General features: G+C 36.0%; 1 protein-coding gene across 3 annotated transcripts in view; it reads right to left on the bottom strand.

Annotated features, from left to right (window-relative positions):
• The window catches only part of KAT6A (lysine acetyltransferase 6A), a 111,885-nt gene that overhangs the window by 44,405 nt on the left and 44,806 nt on the right, over positions 1-22,674 (bottom strand). For 2 of the 3 annotated variants that reach the window (XM_059156412.1, XM_059156411.1), the window contains 5 exons: positions 11,439-11,547; positions 7,399-7,514; positions 6,529-6,610; positions 3,906-4,041; positions 2,233-2,549 (listed from right to left, as the gene is read on the bottom strand). In XM_059156412.1, the coding sequence (XP_059012395.1) occupies positions 2,233-2,549; positions 3,906-4,041; positions 6,529-6,610; positions 7,399-7,514; positions 11,439-11,547 (760 nt within the window). The remainder of the gene's footprint in view (positions 1-2,232; positions 2,550-3,905; positions 4,042-6,528; positions 6,611-7,398; positions 7,515-11,438; positions 11,548-22,674) is intronic. The other variant, XM_059156414.1, reaches the window with a different exon arrangement.

Below are 22,674 nucleotides of genomic sequence, written 5' to 3'. Positions count from 1 at the left end.
GATTTCAAACTATATTACAAATCTATAGTTATTAAAACAGTATGGTATTGGCATAAAAACAGACACAGAGGGGCATCTGGGTGGCTCAGTTGGTTAAGTAACTACCTTCCAGGTCATTATCCTGGAGTCCTGGGATCAAGCCCCACATCAGGCTGCTTCTCCCACTGACCTTTCTCCTCTCATGCTCTCTTTCTCTCTCAAATAAATAAATAAAATCTTAAAAAAAGAAAAAAAAAAAGACACAAAGATCAGTGCAATAGAACTGAATGCCTGTGAATAAACCCATGCATATATAGTCAATTAATTACAACAAAAGAGCCAAGAACATACAACAGGGGAAAAGACTGCCTTTTCGATAAACAGTATGGGAAAACTGGACAACCACATGTGAAAGAATGAAACTACACAACTCTCTTATACCAAGTTACTCAAAATAGATTAAAGACCTGAATTTAAAACCTGAAACTGTACAACTCCTAAAAGAAAACATAGGTGGTAATCTCCTTAACATAATTTTTGACAATCATTTTTAAAATCTGATACCAAAACCAAAAGCAACAAAAGCCAAACCAAACAAGGGGGACTATAACAAACTAAAAAGCTTCTGCAGAGCAAAGGAAACCAACAGCAAAATAAAAAGGCAACCTACTGAATGTAAGAAGATATTCACAAATCATATATCCAATAAGGGGTCAACATCCAAAATATACAAAGAACTCATTCCACTCAATAGCAAAAAAGCAAACAACCCAGGTAATGCCCAGGTGGCTCAGTTGGTTAAGTCTCTGACTCTTGATTTCAGCTCAGGTCAAGACCTCAGGGTTGTGAGATCCAGCCCTGTGATGGGCTCTGTGCTGGCCATGGAGCTTGCTTAAGAATCTCTCTCTCCGTCTGCTTCCCCACTCCCATGCACGTTCTCTCACTCTCTTCCCCAACCCCATTAAAAAAAAAAACCTACAGAAACAATCCACTTCAAAATGGGCAGAAGATATGAACAGAAATTTTCCCAACAAAGGCATAAAAATGGGCCACAGGTACGTGAAAGATGCTGTACATCATTAATCAACAGTGAAATCCAAATCAAAAACATAAGGAGGTATCACCTCACATCCATCAGGATGGCTATTATCAAAAAGACTAGAACTTAAAAATGTTGGTGAGAATGTGGAGAAAAGGGAACCTCTGTACATTGTTGGTGGGAATGTATATTGGTGCAGCCAGTATGGAAAACAGTACAGAGGTTCCTCAAAAAATTAAAAATAGAACTGCCATATAATCCAGCAAGTCCACTTCTGGGTATGTACCCAAAGAACACAAAAAATTCATTTGGAAAGATATATACACCCCATGTTCGCTGTAGCATTATCTACAATAGTCAAGATATGGAAATAACCTAATGCATCAAGGGATTAAAGAAACTGTGGTGTAGGTATATGATATTATTTAGCATAAATTACATACATACACACACACATACACACCAAACTCATAGATACAGAGAACAGATTGGTGGTTTGCCAGAAGAAAGCTGGGAGGTAGAGGGTAAGAGAAATGGGTGAATTATTTTTTTGTTTTTTAGTTTCAATAAACAGAATTTTAAATAAATAAATGAAAACTAGGAAGGTTAGCCTGATACATAAGTAAATGGTCTGAAGTTATAGTTCTCTTCCTCTCTTTTAATGTATAATTCATGAAATATTACAACTATATTTGCCATGATTTGAAGTAGAAAAATCAATGATCTTATCATACTCATATATATATTTGTCTATTCTTTATGCTTACTTAGGTCAATAGCATTTTATCTACCCACACACTTTCCAATTTCCTTCTGGAAATAAAGTAAGCATCATGATGCTCACCACATGATTTGTTTTGTAACTTGTGAAATGTAAAGATATCCTTGATTTAAGGTCAGACCTAAAACTTCCATAGGAAGATTCCTTGTGATTCTACCAAAACAAAAACCCAAAAAACAAACAAACAAACAAACAACCCACAGACGAAAAAACACCGTCTTCTGACTAGGAGCTCTTATTTGCCCATTCTTGCCATTTCATCTCCAGCCTCTCAATCCCTGCCATTGTCACCACCTTACTTTAATCTAAATAGTACCTTTATTTTTTAATCCATACCATAGATAATAATCAAATATAAATCTATTCTAGATAACTAGTGTTATTCCAAATAATACACTTTGGGAATACATTCTGCTTCTAAGTGAACTTTTACCTGTGGGCCAATCTGAAGTGCTCGATTTTCTGTTGCCCTTTTTCCTGATTCTATATTGCTCAGAGTAGTCTACCACTTCCCCTCGAGGTTTCCGCCCATCAGGAGAAGGGGTGAAGAATTTGGTAAGGCCATCGATGAGCCCTTTGGTTTTCTTGTTGAACTTCAAGGGAACACTGCTATCTCTGCAGAAGTCCAAGCCATCTATTCGCTCTAAATATCCTTCTTCTGATGACGATGCTGATTGGCCGGAAAGGGTGATTTTACGTTTCCGGCCCCTTCCTGGACCAGTCCGAACTTTGCTGAAAGGACCTTTTGATCTTTAAAAAAAAAAAAAAAGAAAGAAAGAAAGGAAAAAGAAATCAAACAGGGAAAAGGATAACTATTAAAAAGGAAAACTTTTTAAGTTTTCTATTTAATATAAACATGTAATTAGTAAATAAGCTACAGCTTTATTTTAAAAAACTATATTGTCAAGAATATTCTATAAACCATAAGTATTAGAGAAATGAGAAGTAATATTGTTATCAGAAATAGATTTCTGAAAAGTCTAGTATTTTATAGCAAAAAGAATCCTAAGGTTGGGAGTCAGAAGGCATGTTTAAGTCATAACTCTTGCCACTTTTTAGCTGTACACCTTAGAATAATCACACTGTCTAAACACCAGTGTCTTCATCTATAAAATGAGAGTTGGACCAGAAAACAATTAAGACCCTTCCAGATATAAAGTCCTATGATCTCTGTAACAACTCAGAGTTATACTTTTACCTCTAAACACAAGGATGGGTTACTCTCTGAAACTCAGTAATCAAAAGATCATCTTATAGAAAAATTAAAGCCTGATTTAAGATGTAAAATATGAACTACAATACTGGTACTGTATATTTCAAGCTGCTAGTGCCCATTCCTTTCAGTTATTATCTTCAAGACAGTCTAAAGTATAGAAAAGTTGGATTAAAAAAAAAAAAAAAAAAGAACACAGATTTACATTTTAAAGATATCTTACAAATCATCAAAAGGGAATTACCATAGACACTCCAAAAAATAAATAAATAAAAGAGTTAGCTACTGAATCTTGCCCCATATCCTCCAGACATAGCCCAGTTTCCTAGTTTTCCAGATGAAAAACACATTATTTTATTTTAGATCAAGACATAGTTAGGGGACTTGGCTATGACCGCAATAGCAAAAGTTATCCAGTGATTTGTACATACAATATAAACTACTGAGACCACATCAGGAGAGGAATCTATGAAATGCTATAATAATTTTTCTTTCTTGTTTACATAAGAGCAGCAGTATAAGGCAGTATTTAAGAGTTAGACATTGGTGCCAAACTACTTGTGGGTTTTAATCCCAGTGCAACACTTACTATAAACTGTGCAAGTTAATCTTTCTATGTAGTAATTGTTTCCTTCGAAAAGTAACAGTAACAGCAATACCACTTCATTTGGTTGTTGGGAACATTAAATGAGTAACACACTGTAAGGCACTTGGGACTTTATTCTAACTTGGCACTTTACTGCACAGTTCAGTTAAGTATAGCCATTATTATTACTTTATAAAGTGCCAGTTGTAACAACCAAGATTTTTTTCACAATGCAAACAAGTGACTCCTACACTAGAGAGAAGACCCTATCCTTTTCTCCCCTCACCTTGCCACAAGTACAACTTACACCGTGTTTTGTTTCTTTAACCTGTTTTTCGGACGTCCTATTGGGTTAGCATAGCGCCGCTTTATCTGTGCTGCCTTCTTCTGTAGAAGTTTCCGTCCTTTTTTCCTAGGTCGACATATCTGACATATCCACATGCCTATAAAAAAAATAATATTCCACATAAAGCACAACAGACACAGATACGCACAGAAAGAGCTGAGATACTTGAGGAGTTCTTAACTTCTCTTAGGTCAAGGACTCCTATTTAAAAATCTGATGGAAGCCCCTTAGAAAAATAAACACAGAAACATATATACACAAAATTCTACAAACAAATGGAAAAGACTCAGAAGTATCCTGAAGCCCACATATGGTTGAAGTTAAAAAGTTAAAAAGCCCTGCCTACCCCTGGCACTCTGATATTAGTTTCCAATTACTATTCTATAAGAAAAGAAGCCAGGCTTCCATGGAGTAATAACTGATCCCAGGACTGGACCAAGGAAAATACCTGATAACCTGGAGCATCTTACAGTCCCAGAAAATGGAGAAGTGCTCAAAAGATGAGGAAGGCATGTCATAAGGACCCAGAAGCCAACCTGAAAGAGCTCCCAATAGCCAAATCTGGGTCATTCTGAGCAAGAAAAGAAATAATCACATCAATGGATTATAACCCATTGAATAAAATAAAATTCCATGAGGCCATGAATAATACAATTGACAAATAAATAAATGGGAAAAGCGATCTCTTCCTTATAGCAGATTTCCAATTAATAAATGCAGAAGGGATGATGGAAGCAAAAAAACCATCATCATGTAAACACCAAAGTAAAATTAGTGCAACTGATGGATGCTAAAGTTAGTACAATGAGGGAAAAGAATAACTTAAAGGTTAGGTTTCTACAGTAATCAAACGATCACAGTTAACATTACCAGTAATAAGACATATTCATACTATACACCACACTACAACACACTAAGAAGCGTACAATATCACTTCTGTGATGTTCTTATCAAACTTCGGAATCTTAGTTTAATCATGATAAAGAAACAGACAAACCCAAATTTAAGGACTTTCTATAAAATAGCTGACCAGGGGCGCCTGGGTGGCTCAGTGGGTTAAAGCCTCTGCCTTCAGCTCAGGTCATGATCCCAGGGTCCTCAGATCGAGCCCCGCATGAGGCTCTCTCCTCAGCAGGGAGCCTGCTTCCTCCTCTCTCTCTGCCTGCCTCTCTGCCTACTTGTGATCTCTGTCAAATAAATAAATAAAATATTTAAAAATAAAATAAAATAGCTGACCAGCTGCTTCAAAAGTGTCAAGGTCAGGAAAGACAATTTACAGAAGTAATTCAGACTGGAAGAGACTAAGGAAATATGACAATTAAATGCAATGTGAAATCCAGGACTGGATTCTGGACCACAAATTCAAATAAAGTCTACAGATTAGTTAACTGTATCATATCAATATCAGTTTCCTGGTTTCAGTAATTGTACTATGGTTTTATAAGATGTTAACATTGGAAGAAGCTGGTGATGGCTGCAATATTTTTGCTACTTTTCGGTTAAGTCTGCAATTACTTCAAAATAAAATGATTCCTGTTTTAAGCTACAATGAAACTTTTTTGTAGGCACTATACACAGGAATGAAGTCCTAAGAAAATCTTTATCTTGAAGGATTCTCAGAAGGCCTTTTGACCAGGTAGGAAAGGGGGAATTTATTCTTCCAGTACATATAAATCTAAGACTTTTCAAAAGGTAACAACCAACAGAATGACATAATAGGGACTCAAGTAGGATCCTAAGTGAAATAACTTGACTATACCTAAGGTTCAATTCCTTTCCACCTGCGGGAAAATTTTTTTCAAGAAGAAAATTATCAAATATCCTATAAGCGGTTTACTTAAGAAACCTAGCAAGTCACAAAATCAGAGTTAAAAATGGAATTTGTGATAAGGCAAAAGCAGGAGAGTCCACCTGAACTTTTTTTTTTTTTTAGAGAAAATCTAAGCATATAGTAAGACGGAAGCTCAACCGACAGGCAGTTGTATTCCAACCAAATATAACTTTCAAGGAGCAGGAGTCAAAAAAACAGGATAACATTAAGCTCTACTTTTATGAGTTAGGTCACAAATATTATTTGTCTACAAATTATTTTATTAAAACATTTTTTTGAGTTTTGACTAAACCAGAGACTAACAACTCTAGGCCTTTCAAAGGTGATGAACAGTGTAATAATTGACACTGATATAATCAACACGATCTAGTACAACTTCATTTCTTCCTTTACAGAAAGAGGTATTTCAAAATATTACAAAAGGCAAGTACTTTGTCCTCTAGCTATAAGACTGGCAAATATTAATAAATGAACTACTTTGCTCTCCATGGGTACTTAAAAACTGAAAATAGAGAAATAGAGGAAAATAATAAATCCATACACATAAGTATGTTAGGATATCTCAACAGACTGTGCCACCTTTAGGATGTCTCAACAGACTATCCCACCTTTAAGGTGACAGCACTCTTCCTGCTTAAACAATCCCAAACAGAAAGATGAAAAATCATTCTTTCATCTATCAAAGTAGGTAAAAGGTGCTTTCACTAACATGCCCTTTATATTGCGAGTCTGATTTCAGAAAGTATTTCTCACCTTTTGGCATCCGGGTGAGTGGTGGATCACAACACTCCATGTGAAAACCCCGGTCACAGGAATCACAAAAGAGCATGTTATCCTAAAAAATTGATAGGACAGTTTTGCTTAAACTTATGAAACAAAAGCATGTGAGGATCATAACTTCATAAAACCTAGAAAGCTTCAATGATCTCATAAAGGAGATGAACTACTGTAATAGTAAAAGTTTCCTTAATTTGTATCAACTGAGTAAATGGACAAGTCTGAGTTACCACAAGTTTTGCTTCAACCAACCTTTAATAAAGAACTACAGTTTCATAACTTTCAAGTTTATCCAGTAACCAGATATAAGCTAACTTTAGTTTTCTAATGGAAAAGAGAAAAGGATGATTTGTAGTTAATATACTAACTGACCACTGCTAAGTGAGTGACTCCACACTACTCAAACAAATCGCAGGAGTATTTCTTTAGGGACGCCTGGGTGGCTTAGTCACTAAGAGTTTGGCTTCCACTCAGGTCATAATCCCAGGGTCCTGGGATTGAGTCTGGCATGGAATCAGGCTCCCTGCTCAGAAGCCTGCTTCTCCCTCTCCCACTCCCCCTGCTTGTGTTCCTCTCTCACTGTCTCTCTGTCAAATAAAATTTTTTTTTTTAAAAAGGAGTATTTCTGCAAACATACAATTAAGGTGCTTTAGAAATCACCTAGAAAGATTCCAAGTCTCAAAGAGTACGTATTCTAAACTAATGATGTGTAAGTTAATGAGACTCCTGTTTCAAATTCTGCGGGACCAGGTGACCGAAAAATGGCCAACAATACCTAGAGGAAAACACCAGTTGTACATTCGACTTCTAAGTGAAATATTCACGTTGTAAGGCAAAGATACTCACTGCATTTTTGCCTTGATCTCGACAGGAGCTGCACGTTTTACACTCAATGCACTGCCACCGTAAGGCCTTCACTCTAACCGTTAGTTCAGGGGAAAACTTTAAACAGGATGGATGACCTAGTAAGAGGGGAAAATTCTCAAATGAAATAATCAATGACCATTCTGTATTAAAGAAATGATGTACAGAAAGGCAATTACCTTAAATCAAAATATGTATCAAAAAAAAGATGCTCTTGGAAGCTTGTCAGACATGTCTCATCAAGACCTGGCACTCCTATTCAGTTTTACTGATGCTAAACAGTACTCAGTAAACCACCGCCACCCCAATGTGATTATAGAAAACCTGACAAACTCCTAGCATTCATTAAGCCTGCATTAAAGCATTATTTGAGTACACATGCTTATATGTATACCAATACGTAACATAGTATGCCTAGGCCATTTCTGAAAGGAAACACAAAACCTGTTTGCAACTGTAATATCCTAGGATATGAAGTTATAAACGTTTTGAAGGAGATTTTGCCTTTCACTTCAATCCTTTCTGTACTCTCAATTTTTAAAATAACATTATATTTATAATCAAAATATATTTTTGCTAAATCTGATCATTAAAAGTGAGTTTACTTTGGCTAAAAACTAAAACCTAAGCAATATTTCTATTGTGATCAGAATTAACAGTAACAGGAAAAAAAAGTTTCCTCTTCTAAAAGTTAGTATCCATTTAATTATCAGAATTTTAAGAAGGAAAATCTGCCCTCACTCTGAAAAGATTTGTCCCTTTCCTCTAAAAGTTGGTTACGTTTATTTTTCTTTGGTGAGAGAAAGGGCTAGTTAAATTATTTTCTCTTCCTTCTTTTCTATTCCTAAGTAAGCTTCTCTTCTATGAGATGCTATGAAGTTTATTATCAAAACATCACTGACATTAAAGGAAAATGAGAAAGCGTAAAAATCTCATTCATAATCTCTTCTTCCTAGATTAGCCATTTCCTGTTCTACTTTTCCTTTATGGACTTGCTAAAATCCCTTGCGCAGCTTTAATTATAAGGTATGCACAGTTTTGTTTTGCTTTTCTTCATCCGTTTAGTCAAGTAAACATTGTATATATATTCCTTAAACTGAGTAATTCCATTGAGTTGATACCCTGTAACCTACATGGCCATTTCCCTATTGTTAACTATTTAAACTATTACTCGTAATAGAACACTACAGTGAATTTCTTTCTTTTAGATTAATTCCTTAAAATAAATTCCTGAAAGTGGGGTTGGTAAGATGAAAAAAACATTTCTGTGGCTTGAGAAGCAGATATGTACTGCCAAACACGTTTCCAAATCCTCTGATAAAATATCTAGTGCTACCAGCAAAGTACAAATGTTTTATCACAATTTCATCAGCTCTAGATCTGGGTTCTCTTACTGTTCAAATTTTATTATTATCAAAGCTATAAAATGATACTCCAATGCTGCACTGGTATGCATGCTTATTATTACTTGGGTAAAATGTTTTCTTAGTATGTTCAACAATTATCTCTCTCATATAAACTACTTGTTCGTAGGCTCTGCCCTTTGGACTTTGTGCTGGAAATGTAAACATGCTCTTCACACTTTATATCATTTGCCCCTTTACCATAGTTAATGCAATTATTTTCCCCAATTTTTAAATTTTTTTTAAAATTTGGGGTATTTTAGGGACGCCTGGGTGGCTCAGTTGGTTAAGCAGCTGCCTTCGGCTCAGGTCATGATCCCAGCGTCCTGGGATCGAGTCCCATATCGGGCTCCTTGCTCCGCAGGGAGCCTGCTTCTCCGTCTAACTCTGCCTTCCACTCTGTCTGCCTGTGCTCGCTCTCGCTCGCTCTCTCTGACAAATAAATAAAAAAATCTTTAAAAAAAAAAAAAAAAAAAAAAAAAAAATTTGGGGTATTTTAGTTCTCAGTCTGGGAAGTTACCAACTGTCATATATTTGACTCTATCCATAGTCTTCTTCCGTGGCTACTGTAATAGCCAGGTCCCGCTGCCCTCCAAACATTCTTGCCTCCTGAAAGAATACCAATTGACACCTTGTACAGTTCCCTCCCACACTAAATAGGGCCGATCTGTGTGCTGTAATGACAGTCTAAGGCTAGGTAATAAAAGATATTATAGGTACCACCTTGCTCTCTCTCTCTCTCAGATTCCTGCTTAGGGGAATCCAGCTGTCATGCCGTGGGTACACATGCAGCCCTATGAAGAAGTCCGCCTGGCAAAGAACTAAGGCTCCCTGTCAACAGGCAGCATGAAGTTGCCAGCCAGGTAAGTCAATCATCATGGAATGGAAACCTTCAGATAACTGAGGGCCAGTTAAAATCTTGACTGCAACCTCACTAAGGATCACTAAGTCAAAACCACTCAGGTAAGCCACTCCCAAATTCATGATCAACAGGAACATGAATTTTAAAATGTTGCTTTTTTAGCTGCTACATTTTGGAGTTGTTTATTTCTAAAGCAACAGATAACCAATGGTTATTCATTCTACAGTTCTTCAAAAGTTTCCTCTATTGTTTTCAAATTGCAAAGAACTCAGAGACCACCTCAAATATAACATGATTTACAAGGCAGGGCTATCACCCAACTCTCTCGCCCCCTCACCCCATTTTATTCCCACCTCACCAGGAGCAGACCTATTTTTATCTGTTTCATATACTTGGGGTTCCACATCATTTTTTAAGGGTTCTTCTACGAAAATAGTTCGGAAATCACTGCAATGTAGGATATGTCACTATATTTTTGTCCAATATTTTATGATTTTATGGTTTATATTTAACTGTAAAATCCACCCAGGAGTTCATTTTGGTTTGTGATATTATGCTGGATATGGTCACCTACCACTCAAGATATCTTGCTGCTGCCTTCAAAAACCTTCTGTAAATAAAAACCAAAAACCTGAAAGCTGTATACTTCCTAGATTCCTTTGCAGCTAGGCTCTAGATATGAATTAAATTCTACCAGCTATATGTACTGAGTGATTTTTTGAAAAGGAGAAGTGAAATAAAGACCACTTTTCTCTTGGTACTGTTTTCTAACGATAAAGTCATGAAAATGCCAATACCCATCCACTCTTCACCTTTATGGCTATCCAGAGGTAATTGTGATGTTGGCCAAATTCAGCCTTTCAATATCCAAATTCAGCTAAAGTCCTCCAGCAGCCTCCTGCTTCCACCTCTTCCAAATGGAGGCAGATTAAGTGACTCTCCTGGTGGATCAGTTCTGTGATACTCCAGAATCAGTCCTTAAATCCCAGCTTAGAGCTTTCCTCTTCAACCCTTCTAATAATTTCACAAACATCTGGTCCTGGTATTAAATTTCCTTCCTCTTGAATTATCTAGAGTGGTTTCTGGTTTCTCAACTAAATCATGACTGTTACAGTATAAAACACTGAAAATTAAGCCAATGATCAAAGATAATGTATAATGTTGGTTTACTAATATGGCCTTCCTAAAAAAACTTGTAAGTTCTGAAATTGCAGACCAAGAATATCTCTGGAATTAACAAACCAGGAGAGTCTTTGCAAAACTGTTTTTAGAGCCCAGGATTTCACAGAGCTCACTAAATTGCAGTGTCAACATTCCATTTCCCAGTGTGAATATGTAAGTTTCTATCAAGAAAAACAAATCCTTATCATCCTGGCTCTATTCATAAAGCCTGATGCATAAATCAAGAAAAATAAGTAGTGATTATTAAAGAAACCGGCAATAATTTCAAACTGATTGCTGTGATTTGAACAGATGTTTGACAGTCAAATATAAAGATCAACAGGAAAAAATAATCTATGGAAAGAGTTTTATAAAAAACAAACAAAAAGACTAAGCCCTGATTTAAATTAACTGAATAAAACATTTCAACTATTACATTTAAATCCCTCCCTTGTCTAGAAGCTCATCTCAGTTACCTTAAACCAGAATCAAATTAAAGTATTAGTTTTATAAGGCTCAAGGATACCATCTCAGTTAAATACACCTCCCTCTTGACCGACCATACATGTTCAGAAGGAATCCAGGGGATTACATACCACTGTTGCCACAGTCAGCACAGGAGATGAGTTCCTCCGGCTTCTTTTCTCGGTTTTGTTCTTTTGTACCAAGACAGAAACTACAGATGGGGATTGGTTCAGCAACAGGCTATAAAGATAAAAACAGTTCACTCAGGTACGAGTACTTTCTTTTAGTATTAATACAAAGACATTAAAATTACAGTTTTAAATTCCTATGAGAGTTTATACATAACCTTAAGACAACTGTTACCATGCTCCTAAATCTCCAACTAAGTAAGGGAGTTTTTTGATTTGTTTTTTGTTTTTCTTTAGTAAGCGAGTTTCTACAGAGCCTGCTTTGGCTGGACCTTTACAACCAGTCCTTGTAGTGACAACTTTGGTCCAAAAAAATCATTATCTCAACTATATTGGTCACTTAGAAACTAAATGACACAGTATGTATTAAACAAAGCAAATCCTTCATCTAGGGTTAAAAATTTCAACTGAATTAAGCATAAGAAATCACAGTCTCAGTCCTTAAAACGTGATGTCACAAAGGAGAAGTGACGAATGTGCATAAATAAGCACCACATAAAGTGATGGACGTTAGGTGCTAAAGAGGCAAACAGGAAATGCTCTGTACAAAAATGAGAAAGAAATGTCAGTTGTGGTTTGGAGAAGGGTTGAAAGAAGAAGATAACACGTATTAAGTACTAGTACTATGCTATGGGATCTTAAGAGGTTTGTCCACGCACAACTGATAATAACTGTTAAAACTGGGTTGAAACCTAGGTTTCTATGTTCCTCTACAGCACACAGGATGAAGAGAAAGGCAGTATATGTAGAATAAACAAGACGAACTTAGGTGTGCAGTCTGCTAAAGCCAGTGCTTAAAGGATCTGGTTTCTGTGATAACTATGGGGGCGCAGATACATCAGATTGTGAAGATTGCCTCTGAATGTCTTACAAAGAAGCTGGACTTTATCCCACAGGAAGAGAACAATAGAAGGCTATTGAATCAAAAGATGATCACCTGTATTTGAAAAAAAAAAATTCAGTAGCAATATCAAAGAAAAATGGGGGGAAACCTAAAGACACGTAGAACATTTAAACAATGACTACAATAGTCTGGTGAAGACACGATATTAACCTGAACCAAAGATTATGAAAGAAAAAACAAACCAGGAACAGAAAAAAATAGCTATGGACTTAGAGACCAACTGCCTATGGAGGATGACAGAGAAGAAAATGAGTTAACTATATATGACTGACTTAATGAAAAGATGGTGTGAACCGTTAAGTTATCTGCAAGAAGAAAAGCAGGAGAAAAACAAAGAAATATGAAGTTTGATGTTAGGTGTGTTTAGTTGGAGGCACTCTCAGTCAAATCTCAACCATTTATGTGGGACAGAGATATAAAGTCCTCAAGATTTTTTTACTCCACTGGAGAACACAGATAAAATGTCCATCACTACCATGATGGAAGGGTTACAACAAGAAACAAGAGAGGGAGGGAATCGAGCAGGAGAAAAGTGTGTCAGGAGAAGGTTTCCCAGACTTAAGTTCTTCTGGAGGTATTTAAACAGGGAGACCCACTGATGGGGTGTTCAAACAAAATACAGAATTCCAGCTTGGGAGGAATGGAATGAGCTCAGTTTGGGACTTAGTGAGCTTAAAATACCTATGGAGCATCCGTGTAGCAATGTCCATCAACTTTACAATACAGGGATCTGAAGTTCAAGAGAAAGGTTAGTCTGGAAATGAAAATCTAGAAATCATATACCTACAAAATGGCTAAGACCTTCAAAGTTGATGAGTTCTCCCATGGAGAACAGGTAGAAAGAAGAGACCTAAGGTCAGAATACAAATATTGAAGTGGCTGTTAGAGGAAACTGCCTAGGAAGGAAAATGGATTACTGAGAGAGTTGGATGGTATATCAATAATGTCCAACACAAGCAAATCAACAGTATTCCTCAGCCAAGAGATTAAATGAGAGATGAACCGCTGGAAGTTGACTTAATAATTGTGATTCTGGTAAAGACTGCCACATCATTTCCCAACTAGAATTTAAATAAAATTGGGGGGGGGATATGAAAAAGAACAGGGGAGTAAAGTCAGGAAAGACTTCATTGAGAAGTAGAAACTGCAAATAAGCAAGCTCTCTCGGTGAACAGGCAAGCCACTAAATGGAAGCTATTAACAGCATATTTAACTAACAAATGGCTTATATCCAGAATATACACTGAACTCTTACATATCAGTATGGAGAAGACAGACAATTCAATAAAAAGGTAGGCAAAAAAACTTCAAAAGGCACTTCAAAACAGCAAATACGTGAATAATATATAAATGGCCAATGAACATAAGAAACGATGCTCAACCTCATTAACCATCAAGGAAGCAGATCTCCAAGAACGGCTAGAATTCTATAAAGCCTGGCAATAGTAATGCTGTTAAGAAAGTAGAACAACAGAACTCTTACACTGCTGACAAGAATATAAATTGACAAAACTAATCTGAAAACTACTAAAATTAAACACAGGCATATCATATGACCCAGCACTTCCACTCCTTGCTATATATCCATCAAATGAAGTACACACACATATATACAATAAAACATACACAAACATGATCAGAACAGCATTATTCATAAAATTTACTCAAACAAAAATTACCCAAATAACCAGCGATGGGTGCACAGATAAATTGTGTTATATCCATACAGTAGAATATTGAACTGTAATGAATATAAACAAATTACAGTCAACAACTTGTATTACTATCACAAAAATACTGAATGAGAGAACAGATATGGAAGAATACATAGTATATCATCTTACTTATGTAAAGTTCAAAAACAGTTCTACATTACCGCAAGTTGAGACAGCAGTTATCTTTAGAGAGAAAGGAAGAGGTAGTGAATTGGAAAGGGACTTCTGAGGTGCTGGTAATGTTCTTTTTATTGACCTGCATGGTGTTTTCAAGGAAGTTAATAATATTTAAGGTACATACTTATAATCTGTGCACTTTTCTGTATGCTTGTTTTAATTAGAGTTGTCAAACATAAACTAATGAACATCTATAGAGGAGGACAATGTTACCTCTGGAATATTCTGAAAGAAATACCAACAGTGACTTGGACATTGCAGTTTGGAACTTAGAAGAAAGAACAGGCTGGAGAGATTTAAAAGACAGCAACATGCTGACAGCACCCAGTGAGAAGCAGGAGTGAAGCTGTAGTAACGGACAGAGAACAAGGGGAGGAGAGTGAAGAAGTGAGATAAAATCTAAGATAGAAGAATATCAACATTTAGAAGCATCGGGGGTGAAGGGGAAGGGACAAGAAACAACTAGTGAAGACAAGATATTAACCTGAACCAAAGGTTCTGAGGGAAAACAGAACCAAGAGGAAGTGATGACACAAAAATTACGAGACACAGAGAGCAACCAACAATCAATGTTGGGAAAATAAAATATCTACTGGATTGTACAACTAAGCAACAACTGGAAATGTCACTAACAGTGCGCCTTTTTCAATGACAGGGTAAGAACTAAACTCACAGGAACCAACAAACTGCCATGAAAGGAAAGAGAGCAGACAGAAGATAGCTTTAAAAAATGGCAATGGGTTTTGATGTGTTCTAGGTATTTAAGATGAGAAAGACTAAACCTATTTAAATGTGGAAGAGAAGACAGACATGGTCAAAGAGATTCAAGAAAAAAGAAATAACAGGAACATATTATATAATAAGGTTTAAAGCTGCACTGCTCAATATGGTGACCACTAAAACACATGGCTATTTAAACTTGGAAAAAAAAAAACAAAACAGATGTAATTCCTCCGTCGCACTAGCTACCTTTCAAGTACTCAACATTCACATGTGGCTAGTGATTATGGTACTGGACAACACAAATATAGAACAATACCATCATTATAGGAAGTTCTACTGGGTAACACTGGTTTTAGAAAAAAGGATGCATTTTAAAGCAAAGATAAAGGGACTTTATAGTATAGGATGATGTAGATGCCTTTTTTTTTTTGTAGGAGAGAAAAGGGAAAGGGAAAGGGAAATGTTGAGGGTGCTTATTTCTGACAGCCTTATTATTTCTGGAAAATAGGAAATAAAAATCACCTGCCAAAAGGGGGGCAGGAATTGGATATATACAGCACAAAAAAGTGCTGACTGAGAAAACTGACAGGTGAGATAGACTGGGTCCAAGAACAAAGATAACAAAAAACACCCCCTATCATAATGGAAGGTGGATACGCATTTTTCAGGTAAGAAACAATCAGAAAAAATGTGTATTAACAGAGAATAAATTCAAAACAGAAGAGAGAAAAGTCAATGCACTTGTCAAGGCCTCCATCTCTTCACTAAAACAGAAGACAGTATTACTTGCTTAAACTGGGTTTGGGTATTTACAGAGAGCAAAAAAAATCTGGACGTCTCTGTGTGGAAGTGAAAGAGAATCAATTAGTGATGGAAAATAAAACTGTCAATCAGCCTTAACCATATGGCTAATATTGGAGAGTTCTATTTGTAGTTTTTCCAACCAAAATGGTTATACAACTTTCCTTAGCATCTCTGAAGCCTTGGACTGACAAAATCAGAGAGCTGTACATTGAGGAGACAAACCCAAGAGTGAAGTCCACTAGAATGCAAATGCAAACAGTCAACCTTTGAACATCAGTTTAAACTACCCAGGTCCACTTATAGATTTTTTACAGTATACTACTGCAAGTGTATTTTATCTTCTCTATGATTTTCTTAGTAAGATTTCTGTTTCTCTAGCATACTTAATTATAAGAATAAAGTATATTAATACTATAACATACAAAATATGTATTAATTATGCTTATGTTATGGGTAAGGCTTCAGATGAACAGTAGGCTGTTTAGTTAAGTTTTGGGGAGCCTACTACAGAGGTCAGAGTGCTGCACTGTTCCAGAAAGATCAACTAAAATGGTGGGCCACAAAGTTGAGACTGGACATCATAAGTAGAAGGGGTCTTACAAAAAGTATCTGAAGTTAAGGTACCAAGGGAATCCTGATAAACTGAAAATAAAGGTCCAGTAGGAAGTAAAAGGACTGAAGACTGGAGTCCACAGTGAAACTTTAGAATTTGTGATTTCCAAAGTATAAAGTCTTAGCTAACAAAGGAAACTTCAAATCGTAAATGTGCATGAATTCTTTAATATTTAGTTAGCACTACTATAGAAGTTTGAGGGAAGAGTCGTGAAAAAGGCAGCTAAAGCCCCAACTTTCATAGACTTTACACTCTGACTACAGAGAAAAGTAAAATTAAAGATAATAAATTAAGCAGCCAAGAACTTGGGAGAGCATGATTTTAGAAAAATCATATAAAATGTGTTCAAGTCAGTAAAAATGATGACTGTGCCCCAAAATAGGAAAGCTTAACAAAAACTTTTCTGAAGTTTTAGAGAAAACACTGGTAAATGACAGAAACCCAGCACATACTTTAAAAAAAGCAGAGATCATGGTATTAGTAGATGGGAAGAACTTCAAATCTGAAGAATTTGTTCAGTAAAGGAAGAAAAATCATCTTAGAGGCAGTGAAGACCAAGGAATGTTTTCACTCTTCTTTGGTCTCTCCCCACCTCACCCTCTTTTTAAAATAGGTATGAAAATGGAAAAGCAGCTCTACTAGTAGGATACGGATATAATTCCACATAATGATGTACTAGTGCTAAACTAGCGGTACCACTTTCACACACATTTAGTACATTATATTACTTTAGCAGTCTGGCTAAAAAGGAACAAGTTGGGGTGGTGCCTTGATGGCTCAGTCAGTTAAGTGTCTGGTCATGATCTCAGACTCATGCGACAGAGCCTGATACTGGGCTCCAAACTCAGTGGGGAGTCTGCTTAAGATTCTCTCTCCTAATCTCTAAAAAAGGGGGCAGTGGGCGCGCACCTGGGTGGCTCAGCAGGTTAAAGCCTCTGTCTTCAGCTCAGGTCATGATCTCAGGGTCCTGGGATTGAGCCCCGGGCTCTCTGCTCAGAGGGGAGCCTGCTCTCTCCACTACCCCACTGCCAGCCTCTCTGTCTACTTGTGATCTCTGTCAAATGAATAAATAAAAATCTTTAAAAAAAAATTCTCTCTCCCTCTGCCCCTCAAATAAATAAATCAATCTTAAAAAAAAAAAAAAAAGGAATAAGTTATGTTCAGATAAAGAATCCTATGTAACCTGCAGTTGTGGTGGAGATGGAGAAGCCTACATTATAGTAAGAAACTAAAAGGCAGGGCCTCAGTGGTGGCTCAGTCAATTAAGCATCTGCCTTCAGCTCAAGTCATGACCTTGGGGTTCTGGGATGAGCCCTCTTGCTGGGTGGGAGCTAGCTTCTCCCTCTCCCTGACATTCCCTTTGCTTTGCTCTGTCAAGTAAATAAAATCTTAAAAAACAAAAAAACAAAACCTAGTATCTAGCAGCTGCTGCTGCTGCTGCTACAAAAGGGCAGAACAGGACTGTATTACAATTCAAACTCAGTTACCATAAATAACATACATTAGTAACAGCAAGTGCTTGCTTAATCTACTGCTACTTTCAGGGATAGATCAGATCACACTTAAGGAAGCCAACATACAAAATGAAGAAAAGAGAAAGTCTGAAAAACAAATTATTGTTATTCTCCAGCATAGGAAATGCAGTCTTCAAAAATTAAAACTATGTAGTAATCGGTTTTCAAATACGCATCCTTATCACCTGGAACTAAAATAAAGTTCCCAATGGCAGAAAATGTTATTTAAAATCGTACTTAAGAAATCCTTAGCAAAACTGTCCCTATATATTCCCATATATTCTCTGTAACATTACTGCTGTTAATATTTCTACATACAATCAATGCTTCATATTGCCAGATTTTTTTCTATTCCAAAACAAAACAACTAAGGTCATTTAAATCTGTTCATTGAAGCTGCTGAGGGGAGAAGGGCAGCAATTTACACAAACTGGCTGCCTCGTCACTTAGACCTGTGTAGACAGTCTAACTCAATTATTATGATACTTATCAAATGACCACAGTCCTATTAAACCTTGCCTACCCACTATATAAAACAACATGCTAATGACAACCTTACCTAAGTTGTTTTTTTTTAACCTTACCTAAGTTTTAATAGTATTGATTTTTTTTTACGTTTTTATTTAAATTTCAGACAGTTAACATACAATGTGTAATACTAGTTTCAGGTATCATTTAGTGATTCAGTATTGATAGTTCCAGAGTGAAAATCAGGCTGAAAAAATATATGTTAAGTCAAATATAGACTTTAATTCAAACAGACGCAAATTACATAGGATGTTTTCAGTAACATAGGGCACCACAACTATAACATCGTTAACCTAAACATTTCACACTGAAGATGTTTACTCTTTGGCATCAAAGAACCAAGCACAAAAATGATAAATTTTTCAGCTACCAAAACAAAAATGAATCCACAGAAAAATACTACTACTAGCAATAATTATATATTGATAATTTCAGGGTATTTTTTAAAGTGCAATTTGGGAAAGAATAATAATACTCCGAGGATTAGTCATTTTAGCTGTTAAGATTACAAACCAAAAAAAAGTGACTTAAATAAATCATCTAGCTTACAATACAAACCTATGAGTTTTTCTCTGATCAAACAGCACACCTAATCAGTAATTGTGTGATTTGTTTTAGAATGTGCCTAAATTCTGTTAGGTGCATAAAAAATTCCAACTCCAGATCATTTTTATTCCCAAAATATTAATGAGCAGGACAGTAAGTCAGAAAGGGCTAAAACTACATTGGGTTCACTGTAAGATTTGAACCTGAAATGTACTAGGGTGATTCTTAGGGCAGTGAAGAGACTTTCGTTAACATTTTCCAAGTGAAACTCTACAAGCTGATTTCAATTTTTCCTCTATCACAGAGATATAATAACAACTGGTAACTTATGAATACAGTTTTTAAAAACCTGTGTAGAGATATACAACATGCCATATAACCACTGTTCCAGTCCTGTCCAAGCATAGTCTTATAGCTTACTGTTTTCCTATCTATATAAAGTGAACCTGTTCCTACAGCTAATAAAACAAGAAAAAAAGTTTGTAGCAAACGACTTTACACAACATTAAACACAGGAGCAAGAGTAAACCTGTTAAAAGGTAAATCAGAGCACGTCACTGGGCTGCCCCAAATCCTCCATGCAGTCCAGTGGTTTTCACCCTACATTCAACGCCAAATGAACTACAAGGCCCCATGTGATCTGCACCCCCACATATAAATACCCAATTACCTCTCTGACCCATCTTCTACAGCTCTCTCCCTCTTACATTCTACACTGGCTTCCTTGCTAGGTAGAGCAAGTCACACGTTCCAATCACAGGGCCTTTGCATTTGCTTACCATCTCTCAGCAATGCTCTTCCCTAGATCTTTCCAATCTTTAATCAAAAGTCCCTTTCTCAGCATTAGCAAGGCTTTCCTTGACCACTGCATCGAACATTTCAAAACAACTTGCCAACAACAAGAATTTATATCCCCCTTCTTTGCTTTATTTCTTCCCCTGAACTCTTTTCACTAATTAACATATTGTGTGCTCTGTCTCCCACTAAATATAAACTCTATAAGGTTCATTTCCATCTGTTTGTTGAGGACTGTATTCCCAGTACCGTGAATAGTACTAACCTAACTAGTTAGTTATAATTATTATTAGTATTATTATTAGTTAGTTATTCTAGCTAGTGTAGAATGTAAGAGGGAGAGAGCAACAGAAGATGGGTCAGAGAGGTAATTGTGTATTTATATGGTCCTAACCCAGTAAGAATAGTGCCTAACATACAGTATGCATCCAATAAGTGCTCAATACCTTAATTAAACTACCCTGTAGAACCAGAAATAATAATAAAAATACTATCTTAGAGCAATGAGTTTGCAGGAGCCTGATAAAGATGTGTGCATCTTAATAATATATAAATGCTCTGTTTACAAAGCAATCTCACAAAGTAATTTCATGGACTCAATAACTAAATTTAAAATTTCTGCCACAGGAACCCACTTCCATTCAATTTCTCCAAAGTAGGGGGTGAGACTTGTGGTAGCAGGCACTTAGACTGCACCTTTTGTCATCTGTTGCCTGAGGGTGCCTTAAGCACCATGCTGAGATCTTCATAATAATCACCAGATGGCAGCATTGAGGCAAATGCATAGTAGATACTCTTCTATGTAAACAGCAGTGGAGTAGCATTTGACTTGAGCTTTTGGAAATAGCTTTTAAAACCAAAAACAGCAAAAATTTTGCCCAATGATCTCTCCTATGAGATTTATACTATGAAAAAAATAATTTTTAGACACAATCATTTAGACTATCTTAAAAATTTCTGTATCATCTAAGGCATTCCAATCTGAAAGTCCAATTTCATTTTCCACAAAGACTTGTCTTTAATTTTTTTTGAAACCATTATCCACTTGTTACTGTCTTCACTTTCTAATATCTTCTGAGGAACTCAAATCTATCTTCTTGTCTCTGTTCTTAAACACTGACATAAAGAATAGGCAAGAATCTGTTTAAAAAAAAAAAAAAAAAGAATCTGTATTGTTCTATGTAATTATTTCTAGTTTTCTCCAGACTGAACTGAGTAGTTCTAGAATTTATGACCACCAGAATTTTCAAGGGAAAAAAACTGCACATGTAAACTTAGATTTACGACTTCAGGAACCTCTAAGAAATCATTTCATAAGCTATCAGCCAATAAAGATGTGTGATTTCTTAAAAGCTACAAATTTTCTCAAGTTTTATGGCCACTGGAAATTACTAAGACAAATTAACATAGCTAATATTAAGAATATGAAAGTATATAACTCACATAAGACTCCCTATAACATCCAAAGATGCACTAAGCAATAACGGTCACATCATTCTTCCTTAGACTTAATACATATGCATATATACATATAAAATTCTATAAAGAATTATAAAAACAGGGGTGCCTGGGTGGCTCAGTGGGTTAAAGCCTCTGCCTTTGGCTCAGGTCAGATTCCAGGGTTCTGGGATCAAGCCTCATGTCCCTCTGCTCTGCAGGGAGCCTGCTTCCTCCCAACCCCTCTCTCTCTCTCTGCCTGCCTCTCTGCCGACCTGTGATCTCTGTCTGTCAAATAGATGAATAAAGCCTTTAAAAAAATTATTTAAAGAATTATAAAAACATTATTAAAAACATATTCATCTATAATTACTGCAATTCATTTTTTTAAAAAAATCAAAATCTTGATTCTGATTTTTTACAAGTAGTTAAATGCATACAGGCTGAATGCAGAACAGAGGTTACCAGAAGCTGGAAGAAAGGAAGAATGGGTAAGTTATTGCTTAATGAGTACAAACTCTGAGAAGATGATAAAATTCTGGAAATGGAGAGTGGTAATGGATTTGAAGCACTGTGATATATATAATGCCACTGAATTATACACTGAAAAGTGTTTAGCATGGTAAATTCTGTTATTTTTACAATTTTTAAAAACTGAACTAAAAAATTAAGTGATATGTTTCAGTCTCACAGATCACATGATTTAAGTAACAGGTCAAAACTCACACAGTGAGAAGCAACTAACTTCTAATCTGTCTTCATCTTAAAAACCTCTATCTTTTAACTGTTCCTGTGGAACCCTTTATTATGTTAACCCTGACTATAGTAATTAATCAGACTTAGCAATACAGCTTCAATCCCCCTCAAATGAAAAAAGTTTTAATTACTAATCACAAATTCTGGCTACTGAATTTAAATGTTAGCCATTTTATTCTCACTGCTCCCACACTGAAGTTGGTTTCATCTTTTAATCTCATTATATAAAAACAGCTCACCCTTATACCTTAATATTTTTCTTGTAAGATAAGTCTAACAATTAAAATCTATATCTATCAAGCACTGCTTAGTCATAAACTAAAACCTCTTTCTGACTGCTATGTATTTGATCCAGCCATGTTACCCTGCATGAAACAACAAAAGCTCCTCTCAAATCTACCCACCTAACTCACTTCCTTACTATTTTTCAATCTACCACCTCGCCTACCTTTGAATTCTTCTAGTGGTTCCAAGGTATTTGTTTATCCTCCCCCTTAATTCTCCCACATTACAATCAAGTAAAGTAAATTTAACTGCCAAGTTAATTTTTTTCAATGGATATTTATTTCACAGAACTTGCAACATTAATAATTCTCAGCTGAGATATCATTTACTAGTTGATAATATCTACTGCCGAAATACTCTATTATGTATAATAAAGCTACAG

This window comes from Mustela lutreola, chromosome 18, assembly GCF_030435805.1.
Source record: "Mustela lutreola isolate mMusLut2 chromosome 18, mMusLut2.pri, whole genome shotgun sequence".
Classification (NCBI taxonomy): Eukaryota; Metazoa; Chordata; class Mammalia; order Carnivora; family Mustelidae; genus Mustela; species Mustela lutreola.
Note: the sequence above shows the minus strand (reverse complement) of the source record. Positions and strands in the feature narration are given on the sequence as shown.